Here is a 20,063-nt window from a genome sequence, read left to right as displayed (position 1 = left end):
AGAAAAATGGAAGAATTATAAATCTCCAAAATATTCACAAATAAAGTCGTTTGGGTACCCTTCAAAGGATTGTTTCCTCAACCAGGAGGTGCTACTTTTCCATATTCCAAAGTCAATGGTTGCAATAAATACTCTAAAATAGTTCATTTTGGACCAGATTTATTACAGAAGATACAAGAAGATTAGTAGTAGGATGCAGTCAAAACTAGGAATAACCATTCTTGTCGTTTAGTTTTTCCATTATTCCTAGGAATAACCATTTTTTTTTTTTAATGAAATAGAACATTTCTTGATTTTAATAAAATTATTTTGTACTTTTTTGAGGGAGTTGTCTCTTCGATTTTGATATGGGTAATTGGTTATTGAATGGAATAATCTATGGGTTGAAGTTTTTGTTAAAATGGAAGAAGTTTGAGTTGAGGATTTTGTTTCAGATTTAGTTTACTACTAAGGATTTGTTATTCTTTTTATTAGGTAGTCATTGATTTGTTGGTGTCGAACGTGAGTTTATTTTGTGTGGAGTGTGCGGTAATTTTAATTTTTAATGGGGAGACTGTTATTTTGGACAGTTGGAGTAATCAAATAATGTTTGGAGCTGATGAATGTCGATTGTTGCTGTGGAAGTTTGTCTTGTGGTGTTGAGATTTATGAGATAAATTTATTCAAGGAAATTGGAGGTTGTGTAGCTTGGTTTCAAAACCAGGCTAAGTCTTTATGTTTGGCAGCCATATATTTATGTACGCTAGTAAAATATGTGGAGGAATTTTGATACTGTTTTGTTGTTATCTAGGGGCTGCCATATAGCGTTGCTAGTAGGATGAGTTTTAGGCTCTATAAGATAAGGGATAATTATTGTTATGTTATAATTTGTCACTCATAGTGTTGATGTTCTTGTTTTTAAATTTAGTTATTAGAATAAATATTGGTTTTCAGGCTTTGACAAAGTGTCATAAAATTTTAGGCACTGAGTGAATTGTTAGAATTTTCGGAGGATGATTTGTTTGATTGCGAATGAGGTAAGTAGCTTAGCTAATGGAATTTCTGAAAAATTATTTATACTTTGGTTGAATATTATTTTGAGAACCTTGTGCAGAATTTAATTTCTTTTTGAGTTGTCAAATATTTCTTTAACTCGTTGTGGAAATTTCTATGCACTTGGTTATATTGCTTTATGTTTAATGGCGAATTGTTTGATTTTATTTGAAGGATTGGATATTATCAAAGTTTTTTGAGAATATAAATTATCAATATTCTTGATGAGTGTTTACATGGAAAAATTAAACTTGTGAGCATATTGTGAATTTATCCTTGGTTCTATGATAAGTGATGATGTCTTTGTGGCATAACGGTGATTATCTCATCATGTGACCTCGGATAAATTCTTGCAAAAATATCCTTTTATGGGATATTTGTTTGCTCTCATTAATTTGGAATATGAAACATTATGTTGTTTGAAACTTAAAATTCTCTTAACTCCATTATCGATATTACTTACTGGGCATTATTAGCTCATCCTTATTTCTTTTAAATTTTTCAGAATAAGCGGGCGATCCATCTAATTGAGATACTCAGGTAGCTTAATGTTGGAGTGAATTCTTGGAGTCTAAATTAGAAGTGGAGGTTTCAATAAACATATCTTGGTGTTAGCTATTTGTTTCTTTGGACCCTGTTTATGTTGCTGGGGAAATAGATCTTAGAGAAGAATTTGAATTTCTAGTTTATTGTACTACAGAGTATTTTAATGAGGTAGTATGTTTATTATTAAGTTTTTTTTTTTTTTTGGTTTTATTTATAGCTTTAATTGAGGTTTACAAATGGTTTGTGGTATGAATAATTGGTTCTTGGGGTGAAATAGAGTTGGAAGAAGGAAATATTTCAATTTAGTGTGAAATTGGGTCTAAGTAGACGTCATGTTCTGCTTTGCACTTGGGGCGTGACAATAGATCACTGGAAATCATCCTTTTTTATTTTTGTTTTATTATTATTATTATTATTTTAAATTTAGGTGATTGCTTCATTGTCTGTCAAGAGATCTAGATTTAATGCGGAATATTAGAAATTCTAAGAATTGATGTGCATGAAGAGCTGTATTTGAATTGAGCCGAGTTTGGGACTGTTAGACTCGGCTCGAATACATAACTTAGAAGATCGAACTCAACTCCAGCTAGAACTTGAACTGAGTTTTTTAGTTTTGAAAGTGGATTTGAATTCGTCTTGTTATGAGATTTACAGACTTGACTCGAGTACATAACTTGAGAGATCGAGCCAAATTTTAACTTGTTAAGAACCTAACCTCGAACTCGGTTAGGTTAACAAAATGAGCCCCACACGAGCGGCAAGGTTCCCAACCCTCGGTTGTGGATGTAGAGAAGGAAGAAATGGTGTGTGGGAGACCAAAAACATATACTTAGCTCAAGACGTTCCTAAATCCTAACGTGACAACCTCTTAAATTCAAACTCACTTGCCAATCATAAAGAAGGAATATTGTGTGAAATGAGATGGTCAAGGAATTAACACAAGACACATGTTTTAAACTTAAATTAATGTTCATCAAAGTTTAAACATTAATTACAGGGAGACACACAAAGCCAAAAGGCTAAGAAAAGGACAATGTAGAATCCTAATGCATGTAATTAGCATGTCCTATAATGCATATTAGGAGAGGGCAGTAGCTAGGAAGTCTTGTCCTGCACCTCCCTCTCATTAATTGAAATAACGTGGTATATTTGGCAAATGCTGGTACAGAACAGAGTAGTGAATCGTTAATTTTAAAATTAGTAAAAAGTGATGATGCGTTATAAAGTAAATAAAATTTGTATAGAAAAGTTAAAAAGTTTTGTATTGTAGTGAATTTTTTTTATTTAAATAGTAATAAAAAATTATTAATGTGGTGTAAAAAGTAGAAAAAATAAAAATGTTTTGATGTTAATTGTTATTGAAAAATGTGAAAAAGTGAGAAAAAAAAAATAGAAAATGATTGTAGCCCATTATCGTGGCATAGCAAGTTCATTTCCAAACAAAACCATTGTTTGGTGGTTCAAATGACGTCATGCATGAAGGTGACGTCGTTTAACAGTAAATAATGACAACCTAAACACTACGTTTACTGGGTGTGTTTGGTAAAGATTATTAAGTTTTTTTTTTTTTTTTTTTTTTTTTTTTTTTTTTTGAGTAGTAACAAGAAGTGATTGGTGTGATATAAAGTATATAGAATTTGTATGAAAAAAAAAAAAAAAATTGTATTGTAGTAAATTTTTTTATTTAAATAGTAATAAAAAAATTATTAATGTGATATAAAAGTAAAAAAAGTTAGAATGTTTTGAAGTTTATTGTTTTTAAGAAAATTGAAAATAAAAATGAAGGGAATGATATGTATGTTACCAATTAAACACCCCCACTATTAAACAATGAGTTTTGAAAAAAATAAGTTGTTTGAACAATAAATGACTTTATTTTTTTTTTTATTTTTTATTGTCGTTTATTGTTCAAACGATGTCTGTTATCAAAAGTAAGAGTATTCATAGTAGATTCTTTATATGGTTTCCCTTTCCTAAGTTTGGAGAAAATGTAAAAAAAAAAAAAAAAAAAAAAGGTATTTAACTCTAAACTTTAAAACAAAACAAACGAAAACATTGAAAATCAAATCGCAAAATTTTTTAAAGTATTAATAAAAAAAAAATCCCGCTCACGCCGCGGAATCAATTTGAGTCTTCCTCTTCTCTTCCCTTGCCGTGAAGACCGAAGCCCATGACCGTTGTCTAGCGTTTCTCTCGGCGCACTTGTCACCGTCGCCACCTCGCAGGCTCGCATCCCTCTCTGTTTTCCTTCAGATCTGATATTCTCGCCGTTCCCATCATCATCCACGTTCTTATTGAGCTCGGCAAAACCCATTTTTAGCCAAATTTTTATCGAGTGAGCTCAAAATGCCACCTGCAGCAACTTCATGCCGTTACATGAAGATGGAAAATTACTTCATGATATGCATGTGAGAGCCTACTTCAACCTGTTTCACTGGATAAGGATCAAAGGCAAGCATTCCGTGGGTTTAGATGAATAGATGATGGCTCAAAAAGCAGATTCGTGTTTAGAAAAAATAAAAAAGGGAAAACAGGTTGAAATAGTTGACATACGTTAAAGCACAACCAAGTTTTTAAGCATCCAAACTCTTGAAGCCTTTCCTCAACCCTCCTGCTGCAGTGAAAAACTATATATATATATATATATATATATTCACGTTGTTCAGCGATAAATCACCACTAATTTAAAAAATTTAAACCGATGGAAAATGGTAATTAAATGGGAGGGCAGAACCTTTGTTGCGATGTGATGTTAAATTATCACTATTCCCCACAAAAAAAGAAAAAGAAAAAAAAGAAAAAACCAGAAATTCTATATGTACCACTTTTAGAATAAGAACCTTACTAATTGATATGAAACTTAGTAATCAGAGATAATCAAAACAATTAATAAAAAGAAATGTTATGAGTACCAATGAATAAGCTTCACATTATCTTAGTAAGACTTTCTTTGTGAAAATTTAAATATATGTAGCATTTCTTTAAAAAAAAAAAATTAATTTAATTCGAAATAGTAAATTTGATTATTTAATTAATCAAAACTGAAAACCATTCACACCATGAGATGACATTGTCTATCTCTTTAAAGTTCATTTCTTTCGGTGTATTTTCTAGTGATTGAAGTAATGTCATCAATATTTCTCAGGAATGTCGATTGTGATTTCCAAGAACTGGTTTTGAGAATTTTGTCGTCTTAACAATGGAGTCGTTTTTTATTTATTTATTTTTTTTTTAATTTTTTAATTTTTTATTATTATTACAGTAACTATGAGCCAAACAATACCTTGAGATAACCCATATTTAAATGGGTCTAACGATCCACCAATCTAATCTCAGACTCAATACTCCACGCCACTTGAAATATTGAGCCTTGAACTACGAACTTCCCTTGGGTGAGGCTAAGAAAGAGGTAGCACTTAAGAAGTTTCAAACTCCAGTCGTAATGAAATAATATCCCTAGAAGCTACAAGCTTAAACCACTTAAGTCTTAACAATGGAGTTTGCACTGAAGTTTTGCTTTTTCAAGCTGCTTTGTGGTGGGATCAGGCTATACCCACGGTCGATTTATTTGATATTTATTTTATTTATGAACTTGTGGCCAAAATCTCCATCTAAAGAGAATTTGAGCAATTTGAACTTGTTTGTTGAACTTCAGATCAAATAGTAGAATTAAGAATAATATTGTGACACCAAAATTTATAGAGTCCAGTCTCCAAGGGATAACTCAATCGGCTGGGACCACGCTTCATAAAGCGGAGGTCACTAGTTCGAATTCCTCCTCCCCTCTTATGTGGACATGTCAAAAAAAAAGAAAAAAAGAAAAAGAAAAAGGAATTTATAGAGTCCAATTTACACATTGTTATTGCTCTAGAGACTAAAGTAAGCAATATTTTGGTGAAATCACACGCTCACGGGCACTCACATGTACGTGGTAGTGGGCCCTCTAAGGATATCATAATCATTATTTTTGAATAGTCATAATCATATAATTTGGTAATGTGATATAGATCACGGGATGCGTAAGTAGATCAAACAGTTAGATCTACTTGATCCCCAGTAAAATAAACTATAAAAATAAATAAAATTTAATCTAATAATTGAAATTACATGATTCATGTCATATCTGCTAGCTCTATTTATTATTTAAGAGTGCATCGAAAGTTGGTATATGATAAAATGGTAGGATAAGAGAATATCACGTTCATTGGGTGACTGATTCACTCATGCAATGACTCCGTAATTTTTTTTTTCAAAAAAAACTTCCTCATTATATTTCAAATCTGTGCTTGGGTTTAAATGCCTCATAGTGCGAATAATTGTATGAGATATCACGTAAATTAATTATTATTTTTTGCTGATCAAATATCACAACACAAACAAAAATTATGAAAACAAAAACACACAGAAAGGGTAGAGAAGTCAGATAAGTAAAACCTTAAAAGTACATTTAATGTTGAGGCACCTTCTGGTCATTACAAATAATCATACACAAGGCACCTTTAAATATGTTAGAAGAACTAATCTTAGAAATAGGAGGAAATTCCAAATCCTAATTGTTAAGATTAGTAGAAAATCCTAATAAAATTAAATAAAGATTCGTAATCCTTAATAGATAGGGATAGTTTTGTGGGTGCTGGTCCGTTTTTATGCATCTATGGTCTTAGCTTGAAATTATTGGATTTGGTAAATGGGTAGCCATAAGTAAGTTAATGGGATATTTGGTAAATGGGTAGCCATAAGTAGTTTTGTTGTCTTCATGGGATTATTTGTGGACAATTTCCTAAGATGAATTCTAGCTATATTCGCTTGCAGCATTTTATTTGGGTAAGTCTGGATAAAAAGAGTAAAATTCAGGAAGATTGGAATAAAAGTTATATTGTTTGTAGGTTTTTTGAAGATGTATATTCAGTACGGTTTTGAAAAACAAGATACCAGAGATTCATTGATCAAAAAAAAATTGTAGTATTTTGGCCATCTCTTTGATGAGCACGCTAGGAACATTTGTTGTTGTCAAAAGGATATTGATGTATAATACTATTTTGCTACACAGGCCATTGAAGGCAGGTTGTATGATCATGATGGCAAGTGCAACCTCGATCTGGAATTTGTGAAATACTCGTGGAGATTCAAAGTCAATATAGATTATTATAGGGTTTACAAAAGCCCACAATCCAACAGCTTCGGCAGCATTTGAAAGAGGTATGTTTTATCAACTATAAGTACTTGGCTTTTGGGAGTATTAATTTTACATTCTTAAGATGGAGATCTCTCTCTGACTTCTTCTTTTATATTTCTATAAAATAAAGAAAGTTTACATTGAAGAGCTTTAACCCCAAAAATAACTATAATAATTGAAATACATAAACCTTCCAACAATAATGATCAAGACATTTCTTCATCATAAGTTCTTATACCTTGCTATGTAGTTGCCAAAACTGCTTGACGAGGTTCAATTTGAGTTGAGAATGAGTTTTTCTATTTCTAATATAGTGATGGTGTCAAATGAACTCACTAAATTTAGTTGTAAGCCCTAACGTCATTGGTTAATGGGATCTTTCATTGAGTTGTTCATGTTCTAAGTCTTTAGCTCCATTGTTAGGCCGCTCATCGTCTACTCCATTTCCTCGTCAATTTGTTCACCAATTACATGAACGGAGCAAACTGCCACTTGATATAGATGGGTTTTACCACCCAATTAAAAAATTGTGACATACTACAAGTCTACCTTTCAGACTAAACTAGAGAGCAAAAGCTTTAAAGAAAATGTAGTTTCTTCCGTAATAATATATGTAACACCCTAGACCCCTAGGGTAATTTTATGATTTTGTGGCTATTTTAGTTTTTTAATTTGTTGTGTGGTAGTTGTTTGCACAAAGTTTCCCGAGCTCAAATAAAGGAAAGAAGATAAATCTCACTTGGAGTGAAATCCTAGGTGCCTACCATGTGTAACTCACTAGTACTAGTAGTAGTCGTACGACAATTATTATTTTTGCAGACACAATTGTAGCATGGATTAGTTTGTGGGAAAAGTCCCTTGCGCACAACCTTGTTGTGCACGAATCAGTCCTCTTTATATGTGGTTTGCCGGTGGTAATGGTACCGGTCTTTGTGTTAGTTACCCAGTGATGGAATAGAACAAGGTTAGTTTAATTTTTTGGGAAAATTACGTATACCCCTTCCAAATTATCATCTTATTGCCAAAGTCTCTTGAACTATCAATTGTGTCAATGTCTCTCTCTAAACTATAAAAAAATGTCAATGTCTCCTATGAAAAAAAATACCCTTTACAAAATTAGAAAAAATCTCAAATTTATTTAAAAAAAAAACTATTAAATAATATTTTTTTAAAAAAAATTTCATTTTTTTTTTCAGTTTTTTTTAAATAATTTTAGTTTTTTTTTTTAAATAATTTTAGTTTTTTTTTCTTTTTTTCTTTTTATTATTAGGAGACGTTGTCAATTGAGTAGTGGTTTGAGGTGGATATGTGTATTTTTTCTAATTTTTATGCAATTATTCATAAAAAAAAAAAAGATGTATAAAAGCTTAAAAAGTGTGGGTTCAGATCCCACAGCTGTCAATTAAACCTATTATTTAACTTATTAAAAGGTACAATACTAGGATTTTGAACAGTAGTTGAAGGAAGATAAAAGCTTGGTGGTGGAGCAATCAACTTGGAGGACTTAACACACTTCTCTCTTGCTATCTTTCTTAGTTTTCTTTGGTTGTCTGCGTGCAAAGGTGCTCAAGCCTATTTATAGACATATAACCAATAGAATTCTCCCACCACCAAAGCGCCAACAATTGGTGCATCTCTTCACCACATTTATCGTCTCGCTTTTTTATTTTATTGGTTACCGCAAACCCTAAGAGGTTGGCTCAAGTGGTAGGGGTCTTGGTCTTGGTCTTGGTGGCATTTCCATCAAGTATAAGGTTTGAATCCTCTTGAGTGCAAACAAATCCTCGGGTTCGCCGAAGTATTACTCGATCCATGTGGAGGGGGCGCTTTGCATTGATTACTACATGAGCATGATCAATTTCCAATGCTTTATCTAGATGATATATTTTATTGCTTTATCTACATGACCATCATCAATTTCCAATGCTTTATCTAGATCGTATATTTTATGTTTAGAGTTTTCGTTGGCAGCATATCTAATTTCACCTCCTTTTGTTATTTGTAAAGAAATGCATTAATTTTCACGAAATAATAGTAGTGATGTTGATGATATCAATGAGCTCCTAATCAAATGTCACCTTTTGGTCGATAAGAACAAGATGGAAGGTTAAGTTGTGAGTTTGAAACTCATTGGATGTGTTTGTGACTTACTACTAAAAAAAATGCTAATGAATTGTTGATGATATAAGAGCAATAGATTACAAAACAGATAGCTGCTTTTGTTTTACATTTTTTTAATCCTTACAAGTAGTTATGTATCATTCTATTTCTCTCAGTGAAACAGGAAAATTTTATTATCATGGAAAAGCTGCTTAAACTAGAGGCATGCTCTTCTCTGTCTCAATCTAAAGGAAGATTTGTAGAGAGTAGCGACAAAATCAGCAATCTTCCGATCCATATTGCTCATCACATCCTCTCATTTCTTATGATGGAAGATATTGCACGATTGAGCATGGTGTCCAAGTGGTGGCAAAAATTATGCATATCTATTCCTTCCTTGACCCTTGACGGCATGCGATATCGAGGCAAGGATTATAAACTAATTCACTTCAAGAATTTTCTTGACAGGTTGATGCTTCGACGCAATGGAATGAAGATGACGCAGTTTCGTGTATGCTGGACTTTTCTTAGTTGGTATTCTGAAGAATATCGTTTTCTCACATGGTTGCAAGATGCAGTAAGGTGTAATGTTGAAGTGCTTTATCTTGACCTCTATATATTTCTTCCAGGAGCTTTTCAAAAAATGCCACTTTGTGTTTTGAATTGTGAATCGTTGAGGTTTCTAACAGTGAGTTTGTACGGAGGGGTTCTCCAACTGCCATCCTCAAGTGTGTTCACAAAGCTTCAATCGTTATCACTAACACGTGTTCGAGTTCTTGACGAGCTTTTTGTGGAACAGATCTTGTCTTCCTGCAACTCCCTTGATAAGTTATGCCTTAATGACGTTAATGGGATTAAGAACATTAACATCCGGTCCTCATCTCTAAAATATCTAGAAATTAGGAGTTATGAACATAATGACCTCTTCCATCGATCTTAATGTCTATGGGGAGCTACTAGAGGAGTTGATAGTACGCTGGAAATTTACTCTCTCTGGTGGCAGATCACTAAAAATGACTACTCCCCATCTCAAATGTTTTACATGGGGCGGATTTGCTTCAGATAACTGTTTTTTGGGGAAGTTAAAGTGTTTACGTTCTTGTGCATTAAGTCTTGAACAGCTTTCTAGCTCATGGAGGCCACCGTACTTGGAGTTTTTCCACATTCTAGAACGGATCGAAGAACTAGTGATACATGTGCAGTGTCTTAAGGTAAACAACCCCATCATTTCTGAAAGAAGTTTGTCATTATTCTGGAGTTATTTTCAAAACTTTGTGGTCCTACATCCCCAAAAAAAAAAAAAAAAAAAAAAAAAAAACTCAGTGCCTTTTAATCATTTTTTATTGGTATAGTACCCTTTTAATCAAAGGTTCCTTTTTCTTTCTTTTTATTTTTTATTTATTTTTTATTATTTTTTTAAGCAATAAAAAAGCAGCTATAAGAATTTTGAACTCCTTTAATCTTTAAATGTGATTTTGATTTCAAGTATTTGATGACTACGCCATGAAATTTGATGATGTGGAATTCGTAGCACGCACACATCTGCAAGAAAAGCCTATTGTGGATAGGCCTTACAGAAAATAGTCTATGCTTGTTACAGAAGGAAGTCACATGATGCATTCTCTTTGTGTTAGAAGTAGATACTTAGAGGCACATATTTTCCACTCTATTAAAAAGTTCGTTTTAGGAACTTTTGCTATTTTGCAGTCAAAAGCCCTCGGACATTTTGGTAAATCTCAATCTTGTTGTCTCAAGATAAAGATTGTCTTCAACATACTTTTGGTAGAACTTGGATTTTGTATCTATTTGTTTATCTTTGGGCTTGTACGAAATTACAAGATGTGAAATTATTACTCACTATCATCTTTTATTCTCCTCAATCTTTTCTATGCTATTATGTCATCCCCAGTTCAGTAATGTTTTCTGGCCTAACAACTAATAAATGTTTTTAGTTTAATTTTATTTTTTCAACCAAGCATTAGAAAAAAAAAAAAGTATGTGAAAGAGATTTTTCGCAAGTATCTTATATAAGTTTTAATTTATCCATGTGCCATTATATATATGTTGGAATGAATATATCAAATAATGTGCTTCCAGCATTTAATTTTCTTAGTTTGTATACTTCCTGTATGCTAGATAGGCCAGGAGCCCCTTAAGCCTTTTTAATAATATTTTTTTTGCTTATTGTCTATCAAAAAAGCATTCAATTTTCTCAGTCAAATCTATTATGAGAAACTGCCTTATACCTGGTTATTTCTTTGATTATGTAAATCTGTTATCTTCATTATTCTTGTTTCGCTGCAAGGAAATTTGTTCAAATATCATTCTAATAATATATTGACATTCGTAATGTTGCAGGCACTATTTAAGGCAGGCATGATGCCGATTCCTTTGAAGCATTTACATACTTTGCATATAAAATTTATCTCTTCAGATAGTATTGATGCCGATCTAGTTCCAGCCATATCCTTACTTCTGGAAGGAGCTGTTAAGTTACAATCCCGGTTCGAGGCAACTGGGAGGGATTGGATAAAAATGTGGGAACGACAACAAATGTGAAGCTTATTCCAGAGAAAAAGTGCCTCTCTCTCTCTCTCTCTCTCTCTCTCATGCTCACCAGCACATGAATGCATACACTTAAATATATATAGTTTGTAACTCTTTCTAATCAATTCATTGAAATTTCATCTAGAAAAATGGAAGAATTATAAATCTCCAAAATATTCACGAATAAAGTCGTTTGGGTACCCTTCAAAGGAGTGTTTCCTCAACAAGGAGATGCCACTTTTCCATATTCCGGAGTCAATGGTTGCAATAAATACTCTAAAATAGTTCATTTTGGACCAGATTTATTACAGCAGATAAAAGAAGATTAGTAGTAGGATGCAGTCAAAACTAGGAATAACCAAATACATTTTTCTGACCATCATTTGTCTCACCATAAGACCGACCCTTCACACATAGTTAACATAATGAGAGAGCGGAGGATAGGTGACAAATTGTCGCAAAGAAGGGTCTACTGCGACTCCGGATATTAGAAGCTTTTATATATATATATATATATATGCTCTAATACGGTGCGAAACATCGAAATCACACACTCACGGACACTTGCATGTGCGTGGCAGTGGGCCCTCTTAAGGATATCATAATCATTATTTTTGAATGAAATATGATACGTTTACAATTTTCGTACAACTCTTGCATAACTCTAACAATTTTTTTTAAGATAAACCATTTGATATTTAGACTCACATGCAGGAAAACAAATTCAATGATTAGTTTGAAAAAAAAAGTAATTGGAGTTGTACAATTGTTGTGTCAAAAGTTGTACAATAATTATTTCTCTGTTTGAAAGTCATAATCATACAATCTGGTAATGTGATATAGATCACGGGATGCGTAAGCAGTAAAATCAACAATAAAAATAAATAAAATTTAATCTAATAATTGAGATTATGTGATTCACGTCATATCTGTTGGCTCTATTTAAGAGTGCCTCAGAAGTTGGTATATGATAAAAAGGTAGGATAAAAGAATATCGTGTTCTTTGGGTGACTGACTCACTTATGCAATGACTCCATAATAATATATCTTTTTTTTTAAAAAAAAAAAAAAAAAAAGTTCCTCATTTTATTTCAAATCTGTGCTTGGGTTTAAATGCCTCATAGTGTGAATAATTGTACGAGATATCATGTAAACTAATTATTATTTTTTGCTGATCAAATATCACAATACAAACAAAAATTAAAAAAAAACAAAAACACAAAGAAAGCCATAAAGGGTAGAGAAATTAGATAAGTAAAACCTTAAAAGTACATTTAATGTTTTTTTTTTTTACATGAAAAGTACATTTAATGTTGAGGTACCATCTGGTCATTACAAATAATCATACACAAGGCACTTTAAATATGTTTTTTATTTTTTATAAGTAATTGCAATTTATAGAAAAAGCGCAAAGGGGTACAACGACCTTCATACACGGAAAATATATAAGAAAATCCCTAAAAGAGACAAATAAAGAATAATTTTAAAAAATCTACATATGTAAAAACATTCAAGCTATGATGGATAGGCTGTTCTTTCCTAATTTTTATTTTTTTTTCCAAAATACTTTAGTTCCTCCAATCTCTATGGCATTCTTTTCACCAGTTGGAGGCCCTTCAAGCATCACAAAGTGGTACTTATAACAGAAACGATGGTCCAAAATTTGGAATCGCCTTCTCATCTCATCTATATCAACGGGCAATTCGCTTCAATTGTGTAATTGGTGAACAAATGAATGAGGAAATAAATTACGTTCACGACGAACCAAGGCGTATACAAAATCTCGAAGAAGACAAACATCTGAAGGCACAAATGCGTGCATACCTAAACAAATCAACAATAATTAATTGAGAGGAGGACAAGTGTGTGTATACTAATGCTCTGCTATTTGTTTCGATGTAAAATGTTTTTCATTGTAAAATATTATCTGATAATGCTAAAGGTGGCGGTGGCGAAGCTGCTCGGGGCACCCAATTGAAAATGTTGAGATGTACTTTCCACCGTAACTATGTATAGACATATATAATTAAATTTAATTACAATTAAGCATACCCATAATTGTGACGACCCCTTTTTTTAAAAAAAAAAAAAAAAAAAAATACAAACGGATCTTTACAGTGACACGACTACTTGTCGCTCAGCCAACATAACGTACATGTTCTATAACATGTACCTGATATTCAGAGTTACATCTAACACAGCAGAATATAAAATATCAATGTACAACGGAACACATATCAATAGCAGAATTACATATAATACATAACTGTTATCAACAACAAGAGCCATTTACAAGTTCATCTATTTAAGGCTTATAAAACACATTACACTAATTACGTACCAAAATACAGGCTCAACAAATACATGTGCCACCTAAGACACGAGCCATAAATAAAATATCCCAAAATACGAACTACCCATGAGTCCGTGACTTATGATCGTCGCGATATGCTTCAATCATAGCATCCCAAACGCTAGGTGGACTTGTCAATATCTATATCCGCAAAACCTGCAACTAAAGTATAAACGAACATCCCGAAAACCAATTTCAAATTTCGGCTTCCACCAAAAACTTGTCCTACTCCAATGAATAAACTCCATATTATCTTAATAAAACTTTCTTTGTAAATGTTAAAATAAAGATAGCATTTCTTAAAATATATATATATATATATATATTAATTTAATACGAAATAGTAAATTTGATTATTTAATTAATCAAAACTTAAAATGATTCACACCATGAGATGACATTGTCTATCTCTTTAAACTTCATTTCTTCCGGTGTATTTTCTAGTGATTGAAGTAATGTCATCAATATTTCTCAGGAATGTAGATTGTGATTTCTAAGAACTGGTTTTGAGAATTTTGTCTTCTTAACAATGGAGGTCTTTTTTTTTTTTTTTTTTTTTTTTTTTTTTTTTTTTAAAAGTATCCCAGTTTTAACCATGTGCCGGACAATACCTTGAGATAACCCACATTTAGATGGGTCTAACGATCCACTAGTTTAATCTCTGACTTAATACTCCACGCCACATGAATGACCCTTGAACTGCGAACTTTCCTTGGGTGGGGCCAAGAGAGAGGTAACACTTAAGAAAGTTTCAAACTTCAGTCCTAACGAAATAATATCCCTACAAGCCGCAAGTTTAAACCACTTAAGTCTTAACAATGGAGTTGAGGTTTGGCTTTTTCAAACTGCTCTGTGGTGGGATCAGGCGATACCCATGGTTGATTTATTTGATATTTATTTTATTTATGAACTTGTGACCAAAATCTTCATCTAAAGAGAATTTGAGCTATTTGAACTTGTTTGTTGAACTCCGGATCAAATAGTAGAATTAAGAATAGTATTGTGACACAATAATTTATAGAGTCCAATTTTCAAGGTGTAACTCAATTGGTTAGGGACCACGCCTCATGAAACAGATGTCACTAGTTCGAATTCTCCCTACCTCCTCTTGTTGGACATGTCAAAAAAAAAAAAATTTATAGAGTCCAATTTACACAATGTTATTGCTTTAAAGACTAAAGTAAGCAATGTTTTGGTGTATGCACTTATATATATATATATACTCTAATATGGTGCAAAACATCGAAATCACACGCTCAACGGGCACTCACATGTACGTGGCAGTGGGCCCTCTAAGGATATCATAATCATTATTTTTGAATAGTCATAATCATACAATCGTGATATAGATCACGGGATGCATTAGTAGATCAAACGGTTAGATCTACTTGATCCCCAGTAAAATAAACTATAAAAATAAATAAAATTTAATCTAATTATTGAGATTACATGATTCACGTCATATCTACTAGCTCTGTTTAAGAGTACATCTGAAGTTGGTATATGATAAAATGGTAGAATAAGAGAATATCGTGTTCATTGGGTGACTCACTCACTCATGCAATGACACTGTAATTTTTTTTTTTTTTTTTTTTTTTAAAAAAAAGAAAAATAAAAATAAAAATTCCTCATTTTATTTCAAATCTGTGCTTGGGTTTAAATGCCTCATAGTGTGAATAATTGTATGAGATATCATGTAAATTAATTATTATTTTTTGCTGATCAAATATCACAACACAAACAAAAACACACAGAAAGGGTAGAGAAGTCAGATAAGTAAAACCTTAAAAGTACATTTAATGTTGAGGCACCATCTGGTCATTACAAAAAATCATACACAAGGCACCTTTAAAATTAAATTAAATAAGGATCCTTAATAAAATTCCAAATCCTAATTGTTAAGATTAGTAGAAAATCCTAATAAAATTAAATAAAGACTCATAATCCTTAATAAATAAGGATCCTTAATAACATAAAAACTCGTAAAACCCTAATGAACAAAGGGTTACTAAAAGTAAATTCTTTTAATCTCCTAATTTTTATCAATTTCTTTTAATAGCAAGAAATGCAATCTTAATCATGATACCCCATATAGCTGTGCTTATTCTTTGCTGGTGATGATACTGATGACGACAATAATAGTAGTGTCTTATTGCCTGATTATGCTGGTGGATCGTAGTTCGTACCGGTTGCGCTTATTGCCTAATGATGCTGGTGGTTGGTGACGGTTGCGCCTATTACCTGTTGATGCTGGTGGTGACGGTGGTGGTGGTGGTGGTGGTGGTAACTCATCACCTGGTGGTGCGGGTGGAGCCAGTCCAAGGAGGGGCGCAGGATTGGAAACTATCATAAATTCATCTTTCGGAAAAATCCTGACAGCTACCCATCGAGACTATATATAAAAAGAAATAAATATAAGTTCAAGTATGCCTATAATAACAATTATCTTAATTAATCATACCTCAATTTGATTCAATCCCAATTGCCGTGGCCCACATTTTAGCACTCTAGAAAGATTTACGCGATATATAGCCATATACCAACCGATCTCCCTTTCTCCACGTATGCATGTATAGATAGTACCATACCCATATGCCTCCCCATAAAAATATCCAATAAAATATGTACGGTCATGGATAGGCTGTTCTTCCCTAATTTTTTTCCAAAATACTTTAGTTCCTCCAATCTCTATGGCATTCTTTTCACCTGTTGGAGGCCCTTCAAGCATCACAAAGTAGTACTTATCACAGAAACGATGGTCCAAAATTTGGAATTGCCTTCTCATCTCATCTATATCAACGGGCAATTCGCTTCGATCGTGTAAATGGTGAACAAATGGATGAGGAAATAAATTCCGCTCATGACGAACCACGGGGTATACAAAATCTCGAAGAAGACAAACATCTGAAGGCACAAATGCGTGCATACCTAAACAAATTAACAATAATTAATTGAAAGTAGGACAAGTTCGTGGATGCTAAACAAAAATTCAGCCATAGAAAAAATTCAGACCATGTAAACAACCACCCAAGCAACTTCAGATTATTGTTCCGGAGCCAACAATGCAGCGGTGCCTTATTACCTGATAGTGCTGATGGTGGTGGTGGCGATCGTGCTCGGGGCACCCGTTTGAAAATGTTGAAATGTAGACGTTTTGAAAAAATTTTGATAGCTTTCCACCGTAACTATGTATAGACATAATTAAATTTAAATACAAGCATACCCATAATGAACAACAATTATCTTATATATTAATAATTAACTCGAAAACAATTTATACCTCAACTTGATGCAATCCCAATTCAACCGAACCACATTTCAGCACTCCCTGTGGATCTACGTGACATATAACCATACACCAACTGGTGGCACTTTCTCCATTTATGTACGTGTACATAGTTGCCTTCCCATATGAATATCCCGATTCACGGATATGGAATTCATCACCTGTTTTACTCCAAAACCTTTTACTTCCTATGCTCTCTATCGCATTCTCTCTACCAACCGGAGGCCCTTCTGGCATCACGAAGTAGTACTTAAGCTGGTCCGAACATCGGAATCTCCTTCTCATCTCAATTATATCAAGTGGCAGTTCGCTTTTATCATGTAATTGGTGAACAAATGGATGAGAAAATAAAATTGGTTCGCGACGAACCAATGGGTATACAAAATCTCGGAGAAGACAAGTATCTGAAGGCAGAAAACCGTACATACCTAAAAAATTTACAATAATTAACCGAGAATAACACAGGTTCATGGATATCATTAAACAAAAATTAAATGATAAGCAAATAAAATAAAATAAAACAAAAACTAATCCATAAAAATTCAGCCTAGAAAAAACCCAGCCATATATATAGCTGCCCTAGCATATATTGCAAATTTAGATTATGGTTCTAACCAAAAACCTAAATCGACAAGTCTTTTCAAACTTCTAAGCATCCCTAGGAAGAAAGCCTTTCATGCCTACAAAATCAACAATAATTAACCGGAAATAAAGTCTCAATGGATAGCAACTAAACAAAAGCTAGGTGCAAACCAAATACATTTGTTTTTACAATCTAGCAAAAACTATTGCACGAAAATCAGTCCAAGAAATAACTTTATTTAAGGAATACTTGGAGTTTGTAAATTTTTTGGGCATGGTAGGATGATGGAGTTTTCAGATTTTGGCCAAAATACAACAACAATGCAAATTCTCACAATAACTTTATTTAAGGAATACTTGGAGTTTGTAAATTTTTTGGGCATGGTAGGATGACGGAGTTTTCAGGTTTTGGCCAAAATACAACAACAATGCAAATTCTCACATTCTCCACTCTTCCCTCCTCTCCAATTCCCCTTTCCCTCTTACTGACAATCTCTCACTAGTATTCAATGCCACTTCAAACACTCAAGGAAAGTTGTAGGTGTTCTCTGTTTCAACACACCCACAACATTTTGTTCTTCCAGTTTTCCTATAGCAGCATAGGAAATGGATAAGACCATTGTGCTATTCTTTTCCTTTGATATCTGCTTGGAACTCACTGTTGGCCTCCTTATAGTTCTATCAAAATAACTATTTCGCCCCACCACCTTAAACTGTTTCTTATGTAAAATTATACTTGGCCCCCACTTGAATCATGCATCATTTTAGCATCAGGTCTTCGTTGGATTTTAAAAACAAAGATGTTTGGTTTTAAATTTGTAGTTTATGCTATTTTTGGGTGAAGAGTTTTTGCTAGGCAGTGCGTAAAATAGAAAACGAACATCCCGAAAACCAATTTCAGATTTCGGCTTCCACCAAAAACTTCTCCCAAACACCAATTCTGCCAAAAACTACTCGACGGCGGCGTATGTGTCTCCTTTGTCAATTAGTTTTAGTGATTTTCTTTTTCGTTTTGCTCTTTCTAATTAGGTTGTTCCTTTTGTATACTTCTTGTGTACTTACGGACGCCTCACGCGTTCAATGAGATTGGTCCTATTACTTATAAAAAAAAACTCCTAAAACACAGGAAGTTATTGTGGATAGAATTAGATATGAGATTCAAGCTAGAATTATGGCAAGAGGAAGATTTATAGTTTCAGTTGTTAATGAAGAGTTAAAGCCGTATGGCATATACCTGACAAGGAAGATTTTGGTGTAATTTTGTATGCTTGGTCGTGTATAGGTCTTAAATTGAGTTTGTTGTAGCCTCGATCTCTTTTGCTTCTGCAGTATAGGCTCTTTTTCTGTAGGTTGTTTGCTACAGAATTTGGTGTTGGTAGAGGTTGTTTTCTACCTTGGTGTAGATGATGAGTTCCAGTTTTACTGGAGGTCGAGTTTGTTTTCTACCTTAGTGTAGATGTGTTCCAGTTATAAAAGTTTTCTTTCATCAAAAAAATAAAACAATGCATGATTAAACACACAGTAAACATTGTATGTTTTCAACGCTTATCCAAGACGCATGCAAAGTTACCCAAAAGGCTAGTCAAGACAGCTGCCTAAACAACAGAACAAGCAATCTCTACAGCAAAAGAAAAACTGTAGAAACAACACCAACAAACCAAAAGAAGCCAGAAAAACATAACCTGGCAAAACCAACCAGAATACAAATCAAACAACCAATACCAACAGCCATTTTGTACATAACATCACAATTCACAAATCATAAATCAGACCCCATAACTAAATTACAGACCAAAAACTAAAATTCCCAATGACATCAAGCAACAAAAAAATGACCACTCAGATAACCATGCGTCTGTGTGCAAGAGAATTAGTGTAAAAAATTGAACCTGTAGACTGTAGTTGAATAGGTATGCTTGAGACGGCTAGGATACGATACGAGCACTCTCGCAGAAAAGACGAGCGCAAAGATCGGTTGGGAAGAGGACGAGCGAGAAAACCCCCTGTGGGTTTAAGCCTCAGAGCCCCCCGTTGCAAGTGGGTTTCCCAAATGGCTCTGGAAAAAAAAGTAGTGTTTCCAGTGAGCCGTTGGATTATATGATCCAACGGCCAACGAATTGAGGCTGATAAATCCCCAAATTTTTTTCTATTAAAAAAAAAAAAATGCCCAAATTTGTTTTAAAAATCCCGCTCACGACGCGGAATCAATTTCAGTCTTCCTCCACTCTTCCCTGGCCGTGAAGACCGAAGCCCACGACCGTTGTCTAGCGTTTCTCTCGGCGCACTTGTCACCGTCGCCACCTCGCAGGCTCGTATCCCTCTCTGTTTTCCTTCAGATCTGATATTCTCACCGTTCCCACCGTCATCCACGTTCCTATTGAGCTCGGCAAAACCCATTTTTAGCCAAATTTTTATCGAGTGAGCTCAAAATGCCCCCTGCA

The 20,063-nt window shown here is 33.5% G+C and overlaps 3 protein-coding genes across 10 annotated transcripts in view; 2 read left to right on the top strand and 1 right to left on the bottom strand.

The window, feature by feature from the left end:
- The window catches only part of LOC133873983 (F-box/LRR-repeat protein At2g42720-like), a 33,776-nt gene that overhangs the window by 6,757 nt on the left and 6,956 nt on the right, over positions 1–20,063 (top strand). For 5 of the 8 annotated variants that reach the window (XM_062311794.1, XM_062311795.1, XM_062311796.1 and 2 more), the window contains one exon: positions 1,538–1,723. The gene's annotated coding sequence lies outside the window, so the exon portion shown is untranslated. Of the gene's footprint in view, positions 1–2; positions 294–961; positions 1,017–1,537; positions 1,724–20,063 lie in introns of those variants that run through there. The other 3 variants (XR_009901191.1, XR_009901190.1, XM_062311797.1) reach the window with 3 other exon arrangements.
- On the top strand, positions 9,054–9,794 carry LOC133873429 (F-box/LRR-repeat protein 25-like). Its single transcript, XM_062311133.1, has one exon. The coding sequence runs from the start codon at positions 9,054–9,056 to the stop codon at positions 9,792–9,794; it is 741 nt and encodes a 246-aa protein (XP_062167117.1).
- LOC133873789 (uncharacterized) lies at positions 15,528–19,732 on the bottom strand. Its single transcript, XM_062311554.1, has 5 exons — positions 19,512–19,732; positions 17,035–17,468; positions 16,837–16,939; positions 16,216–16,682; positions 15,528–16,146 (listed from the first exon to the last, which is right to left on the bottom strand). The coding sequence occupies exons 2-5, from the start codon at positions 17,464–17,466 to the stop codon at positions 15,904–15,906; spliced, it is 1,245 nt and encodes a 414-aa protein (XP_062167538.1). The 5' UTR covers positions 17,467–17,468; positions 19,512–19,732; the 3' UTR covers positions 15,528–15,903.

Source organism: Alnus glutinosa, chromosome 7 (assembly GCF_958979055.1).
Source record: "Alnus glutinosa chromosome 7, dhAlnGlut1.1, whole genome shotgun sequence".
In the NCBI taxonomy this organism is placed as follows: Eukaryota; Viridiplantae; Streptophyta; class Magnoliopsida; order Fagales; family Betulaceae; genus Alnus; species Alnus glutinosa.
The sequence above is the reverse complement of the archived record's forward strand: the minus strand, read 5'-3'. Positions and strand labels throughout refer to the sequence as shown.